The following is a 7,741-nucleotide window of genomic DNA, read 5'->3' as shown; positions in this document are numbered from 1 at the left end:
TAAATTACTAAAAAAATTTGGCTAAATAAAGACAATCAAATATAGCTTACTACCTATGTAAAATTAAATTATAAGTGCGAAGTTTTTCCTTCCTGGAGTTCTAGAAAATAATATAATACTGTTTTACTACCAAACTTATTAGTATTTTATAGGTACTTATTTTTTTATCTTCCACAACTAGTTTTACTCTTTGACGTTTACTTGAAAATCACATGTCAGAATTGAACCATTTTAATATTTCACGTTTTTGTTAAATCTATAAGAATGGATGAAAATCACGGACAAAATCTAGACTCAGAATATAAACGGTATATGGAAATAATACGACCCTATTTAGGTCAGTTACTTGATCAGGATGTTATTGAAATCTGTAATGCTTGGATTCAAAGGCTTTCAAATTGTAAAGAAAACGAAAAATCATTACGCAACAAATACATATTTGCTATGTGCTATCAATTAGCCAAAGGCATACTCGAGGAACCATTTCTCAAATACCCATCGGCTGATGAATTATCTCTATTAACAGATGATGCGAATAGTGATGAAACTTTATCAGAATTAGAATATCAAATAATAGATTTAGATAACGGCCATACACAAGTTCTGTATGACAATGAAAAAACTTCGGTATCTACAATAGAATATTCGTCTGGAAACAGTGAATTTAAAACTGACGATAATAAAAATCAAGAATTGACTAATAGAAACGAATCTTTTAATTCAATGACTTACAATATACCAGAAAATATGTATAACCAAAACATAATATGCTATAATTGTTCTAATAACGTGCCAGATTTTAACAATAATAAAATTACTGAAGAGTCTTATAACATTAGAACAAAAAATGTGATAATGAAACTTCGAGAAATTAAAAGACAAAACGTTATGCTTCAAAATGAGTTGACAGCCTTAAAAGAGAATTTAAGAACCAGGAATCAAGTTGATAATTTGTCTAATGACATTTTGAAGGTTAATAATGCTACCAGTACTTACGCGATATCACAAGATAGCACAACTACCTTAAAATGCAAATTAGAAGAAATGGTTCTATCTAGAAATAATCTTCTTCAGAAAATAAAGAATTTACAGGATAATCTCGATAATTTTAATTATATTAAGCAACATGAAATAGAAGAATTAGAAGCAAAACATAAATTACAAATGATTGATACTAAAGCATCTGTACAGGAAGAAATGAAAGCTTGTTATGAAAATGATTTAGAAGACCTTAAACGACAATATGAAAGAACTATTAAAGAAATTGAAACAAGAAAAAATAATGAAGCAGAAAAAATTATAATGAATAAAGATGAAATCATTGCTAATAAAGATAAAACTATAATATCTCAGGGTGTTGAAATAGACCAATTAAAAAACTGCATTAAGGATCTTAAAAAGGAACAATGCTATTTATCTAGCAAATATTCAAGCGTTCCTTATGACTCAAATACAGAAAATTTTAAAGAAAAAGTAGAAGATTTAGAAAAACGTATAAATAAAATACAAAAATCTAAAGCAAAGTTGTCCAGGGCCTGTGAAGTAAAGCTAACTAATTTACAGAGAGACAAACATTTAATGGAGTGTTCATTGCATCTTGAATTAGTTAGACAGAGAGCTCAGGTAATACAAGAAATATCTAATGATCATCAAACTGAATTAACTGAAGCTCTAAACAAATTAGAGAGCAACTACAAGGAAATTATTGCTAATGTACAATCAACAGCTGTTCAACGCAGAATGCAGGACCAAATGGCGTTAGAATCGATAATACAAGCAGTTTGCGGTGTACGGAATGAAGGTATGTACACTAATAGTGCACAAGCTACATGTCCAAGCCAATTAACGAACAAAGCTACGCGTAATCAAACGAGAGACTGCAATCGAAATTGTGATATTGAAATTCCGACCGTATATAAAGGTAATAAGGTCGGTAGTATTATAGTCGGTGGTAAATCTTTCGGCGAAGAGAGTGTGGTAAATGACTATTGCCTCGATAGTGAGAAGTTGGGTGAATTGTTCGAGAAATTGTACATTCCTCAGAGGGACACGGGCGGCGACACGACTAAAAAGTAATCTAACTTTTAACAACAATTCCTGTGGAAATTTTATTCGTGAATAATTAACTCGTTTGGTATTCATTCAAATATGCTTTTGCTAAACTTTACCTCGTAATCAAATTTAAATTTGATAAAAAAATATATGTAACATGAATTATAGATAATTTTATCTACCCGAACTATATAATAAAATATTAGAATTTAAAAAAAAATCATAATTTGTCTACTTTTAACTGTTACAATAAGTTCCTGATAATTAAGACATTTCACAATACGTAAAATGAACCCCCACGGCTCTGTCATAATAATAATGAAATACTGAGCAGTATTCAAATAAAATACAGTCTACAAAGCCTGAATCATGGCAAAATTTAGGTTCGGATTACATCCATATAAATACGGATCAAGCGTGACAAATATGTCTACATCATGTCGTTAGTAAATTATTTGGCGGTGCAACTATCTAAGGTCGTCGGGGTGAAACGGTTTTATTTGTGGAATGGCTCCAAATCGGTTTTACATTGTTCCAGAAATGACATATTCCCTCTAGACGGATGGAGTGTTACGTGAATATTGTCAGAAGCTGAACAGTTCGATTTGTTTTATTGATACTTCAGCTTATACTGATTGCATACTGAGCTGCAAATGTTCATTTCTTTTAAAATTTTAGGCTTTTTAACGTAACAATCAAAGAAATTTGCGTGTATTTAAAAAAAAATTAAGATATAATGTGTATTAAATTGAATTTACGTTAAGTATGTTAAATACGTTTATGTTGTAAAAATAACTAACTGTGTGTTTAATAAGTCGTTTTTAAACCTTTCCTACATATTAAAATTTAATTTTTGCCAAAATTCAATACATTCTTTTCATTTTGTTCTCTATAGTTTAATCGTTAGTTATATGTTTTTATAATTCATATATGTTTGGATATATGAATATATATATATATATATATATATATATACCAGGCCGATTTATAATCTAAAATCTTGTAGTGTTGACTACAAGACGTTTATCGGGGAAGCTTATATTCCTAATAACTTCACGACTACGACCCTAAGGAGCTAAGCATTAACCATAAAAAGTAACCAATATGGCAATCTATACAAAGAAGTTCTATTTTTAACACAAATTTACTACGAGTGTAATCATACAGTATATCTTTATTATTATAATACAAGCTTTTCCGTTCATTTTCGTCGGTCGTAAAGTGGTATTTTAATTTAAGCTTTATTTTATGATATACTAGCGACCCCGGCTTCTATATTAAATGCACAATGTATTTAAGGTACTTAATTGGATAAGGATTAATGCTGTATTGCCTAAAATCGCTTCGACAATAAGTCATTATTTCTCGTAAAAATGAAAGGATAGAAAATGGTTATTGTGGGTTATTCCTAAGATTCCTGGAATTTTTTGAAGACCATTTTAAGGTTTACAATACTGTAGTACATGATTTAGATTTCTCTCGTAGGGTTCAGCCAGCGTTTGCAATGTCAGTGTTTCTCTACTAAATTGTGCATGTATTATACATATAAACCTTCCTCTTGAATCAATCTATTGAAAAAACTGTATCAAAACCCGTTGTGTAATTTTAAAGACCAAGCATACACAGGGACAGACAGCGATAGGCGACTTTGTTTTATACTATGTAATGAAGTTGAAGGACTTACTAATTTTCTACTTGATGGTAAGTGATCACCACTGCCTATAAACGCTGTTTTTTATTGGTGAAAGAAATCGTAACCATTCCTCATATGACTAACCCTGAGAGCAAAGATGTTATGTCCCTTGTTCCTGTTGTTACACTGGCTCACTCACCCTTCAAATTGGAACATTAAAATACTACGTACTGCTGCTTGGCGGTAGAATATATGATGAGTGGGTACCTACCCTGATGGGCTTGCACAAAACCCTACCACCAAGTAGAGTGTCTCAGTAAATGGGCTATCTAGTACACAAAAATATCGCTTATTTGCCTTTATATAATTCGGTATTCCTTTATCCATAATTTTAGAGAATTAGAAGAGTCTAATTCGTATATTCATAACTATCTCATTTTAATACACAAATCTTGCGATAGGCTCAAATCGCAATATTAAGCCTAGTCCTAGTACAAAATCCTCTCTTACAGAAATATTATTCGTATTAGTTTTGCATAATAAAGCAATTTATTCTATAGTATCCGGAACCCTTAAAACATTTGCGTCCATTTCACGTCGCATCTCTAATCTGTGCTAATGTCACAATTTGCATACTAATTATCCTGCAGATGTGTTCTTACAATATTATCACGTTTACTATTAAATGATTGTTTCATATGTTACGTTTAACTCATCTATCGATTAAGAAAATATGATTTTTGTTTTTTGTGTAGGAAAAAAAAAATATGAGAAAAATCTTCAATCAAGACAATATGTTATCAATTTTACAAGTTTACAATTGAAGCTGCATAATAATTGTTTACTTATTTTTTTAATTTAATTCGAGATAAAATCAGTTCTATTAAAGAAAAAAATGAAAACGACTTAATTTAGACATTTTCTTGATCACTGTTTGCGTTTATAAATTCAATTAAAGCACGTGCCGGGCCTAAATTGAGGGTATTCTTCATATTTATCTTGATTAAGACGTTAAAGAAATTAGTTTAAGGAAGTAAGAGATCACATCCTTGTCTTTGAAATACGGTCTAAGATAGGACTTTAAAAAAAATCGCAATCTTCTTGCGACATAAATTACATCTTCTAAAAAAATTCTTAATTTGAAAAATAGCGCCGATAAAAATTATTAAGGATTTTTAAAACGAATAAATATAAATAACATTATAAAAATGAATACTGTTAATATCTGAATGAATTAATTATTAATGTATTGTAATATAAATCCTTATTTATCTTTCCCTTCCGTTAGTGAAACGTTTACCGAAACTGAAGCGCCAATTATCTCAGCTAAGGGTTTACTTAACCTGCGTCTATCATCGTTACGAATCGATGAGCAATCAAATCATTATCTCATTCATTATCAATCATTTGGCTATTAGAACACAATTGATTGTTAATTCAACTAAGTTCAAACTGTAATAGTTAGTATGTATATATAAGCAATGATTTCTAAATGATAACCTTACTTAATACGTATTTTAAATAAGACAGAAAATCAAGTGTTTCTTTGATGTATTTATAGAAAAAAATGTTGATAGGTAAATTCGCAATAGATGAAAATGCGTTTATTATATAAGCGTTAGAAAAAGGTTACAGTAACTAGAACCTATACGCAAGTTGAATTTGAAATGTCTTACGTTCAAAGGTAAATCATGTCACGTCGTAAGGTGAGTAATTTCCCAAAAAAAAAACCATACAGAAAGAGTGTTCGAGGCTTTAAGCCAGTGGCTTGAGCAGATAATACATAGAGCGATTTAAAAAATGCTTTTTCCTAATTGAAATTCTAAAAACATTGAATTACCAATGAATATATTAAAACATGCATTAATAAAATGTACGTTTTATTAAATAAACAAAAATATCAATAGAACAATTTCTTTGTATTTTATTTTTTCCAAATGAAATCAAAATATACTCTCCTCGGAATGTTTTTAACAAGTAGAGATACTCACTGTTGCGTCACAGTATATTTACAACAATATTATTTATATTCATAGTAACATTGATCACTTTGATAAAATTAGTGATAATCTTTGTATGTGCACAAGAAGTAAGGATAAGCTTATAACGCCAAGTTTCCGACTCCGCAAAGTCAATAAATCCTTCGCGGGGCAAGGTTTCTATAGTAAAATTCCGCAGGCAATTTTAACTTTACCGTTTCATAAATTCAAATCATTTGTAAAAAATACATTGGTAAAGAAGGCATATTATTCGATACAAGGCTATATAGATGATAAAAAGTGAGGATTTAATACTTGTTGACTCCCAGGCAAGATATATTACATACATATAGAATTCTATTTAACTAACATGACTATATTTATAAATGTTGAAAAAGAGTAACTACTGAATTTCATACCGGTTCTTCTCAGTAGAATTTACATTCCGAACCGGTGGTAGCTTAACTTAATATAGTTTGTTAAATGACGATTCAAAAGTGCTTGTAAAATCCCACTTGAATAAAGTATATTTTAATTTGATTTAATTTGATATATATCACATAACCTAAATCAATCAAACTTCTTTAAAATATTTAACGGTAAAACATTGACAGTAATAAATTACTTCCACTGACATACTTATTAACATAAACTACTACTATAAAATATTTACATCATGTGACAGATTTAAATATTGACGAATAAAAAAAAAACTATGCGTCGTAACCTCCAGTATGTAATAATCGATTTACGTAGAAACAATTGTATATTAAATTACACAAATAATAATTTAATGCAATCAAAATTGTTGAATTTATTTTATTTCCATAAAAGTAATACTAACTTTACAATCAAATGTAAAACATATCAATACTGAGATGGCCCAGTGGTTAGAACGCGTTCATCTTAACCGATGATTTCGGGTTCAAACCCAGGCAGGCACCACTGAAATTTCATGTGCTTAATTTGTGTTTATAATTCATCTCGTGCTCGGCGGTGAAGGAAAACATCGTGAGGAAACCTGCATGGGTCTAATTTCAACGAAATTCTGCCACATGTGTATTCCGCCAACCCGCATTGGAGCAGCGTGGTGGAATATGCTCCAAACCTTCTCCTCAAAGGGAGAGGAGGCCTTTATCCCAGCAGTAAGACATTTACGGGCTGCTAATGTAAAAAAAAAAACGTAGTTTAATATCACGCGGATGAGCCACCACTGTCCAAATTTTTTCCTCATTCACCAGCTTGTACCGTTTTTCAGCGTCATTTCCTCTTTTGTTTCTTGCGTCGAAACCGCTCCACGCAAAATTGTGTCCTTCCAGCTACAAAAACCTTTCCTTTTTTTAAATCTTTTTGGTATAAGATAAAAGTTGACAGCTATAATAAAATCATAAAAGAAACAAAATTTAACATATTTACAAGTCCTGTCTGAGGAAAACTCATAACTTCAGCTATAATACTTGAGGCTTTTATGGCAGGACACATTCCTTCAGTAAATAACGAAATAGACTGAAAGGATTTTACGAAATGTCAATCTTCACTTCGAAACGGGTCGACCGTTCAAAGTATAATTTATTTTTGGTGTTAGACAAAGAAGACAAGGCGATAACGTTAATATGCGTTAAATTATTTTCCACGGAAGGATGGGATCGCAGAGAATATATAATGTACATACCTTATTATATTATATATATACTATACCTTATTTATATTCGACACACAGCGACTGCATCTGTCCAATAAGACTGGCGTACGTGTGCACTCAGATGTCTGACATCATCGTACTTTAGTTGTACAGAAACCAAACGTAAATATTTTATATATAAAAAAAAATTATAAAACTATCGAGCAATACATAACAGCAAAATAGCATAGATTCTCAATCCAAGTTCGTATGTATGGTAATAAGTGTTTTAACACAATGTTTATCAGTGAAATTATATTATATTACTACCTGTGCCCGCGACTTCGTGCGCGTTTGACTTTAATAAAATAGCGTGATTTTATTTTTATTTTACATACAATTCTAAAATAAAAGTACTAGGAACTCCTTATTATGTCAGCTATCTGCCAGTGAAAG

The 7,741-nt window shown here is 30.6% G+C and overlaps 1 protein-coding gene across 1 annotated transcript; it reads left to right on the top strand.

Moving 5' to 3' along the window:
* Window positions 1-247: 247 nt before the first annotated feature.
* Window positions 248-2,147, top strand: LOC125065982 (lamin-like protein). Its single transcript, XM_047673853.1, has one exon. The coding sequence runs from the start codon at window positions 265-267 to the stop codon at window positions 2,074-2,076; it is 1,812 nt and encodes a 603-aa protein (XP_047529809.1). The 5' UTR covers window positions 248-264; the 3' UTR covers window positions 2,077-2,147.
* Window positions 2,148-7,741: the final 5,594 nt, after the last annotated feature.

Source organism: Vanessa atalanta, chromosome 1 (genome assembly GCF_905147765.1).
Source record: "Vanessa atalanta chromosome 1, ilVanAtal1.2, whole genome shotgun sequence".
In the NCBI taxonomy this organism is placed as follows: Eukaryota; Metazoa; Arthropoda; class Insecta; order Lepidoptera; family Nymphalidae; genus Vanessa; species Vanessa atalanta.
The sequence above is the reverse complement of the archived record's forward strand: the minus strand, read 5'-3'. Positions and strand labels throughout refer to the sequence as shown.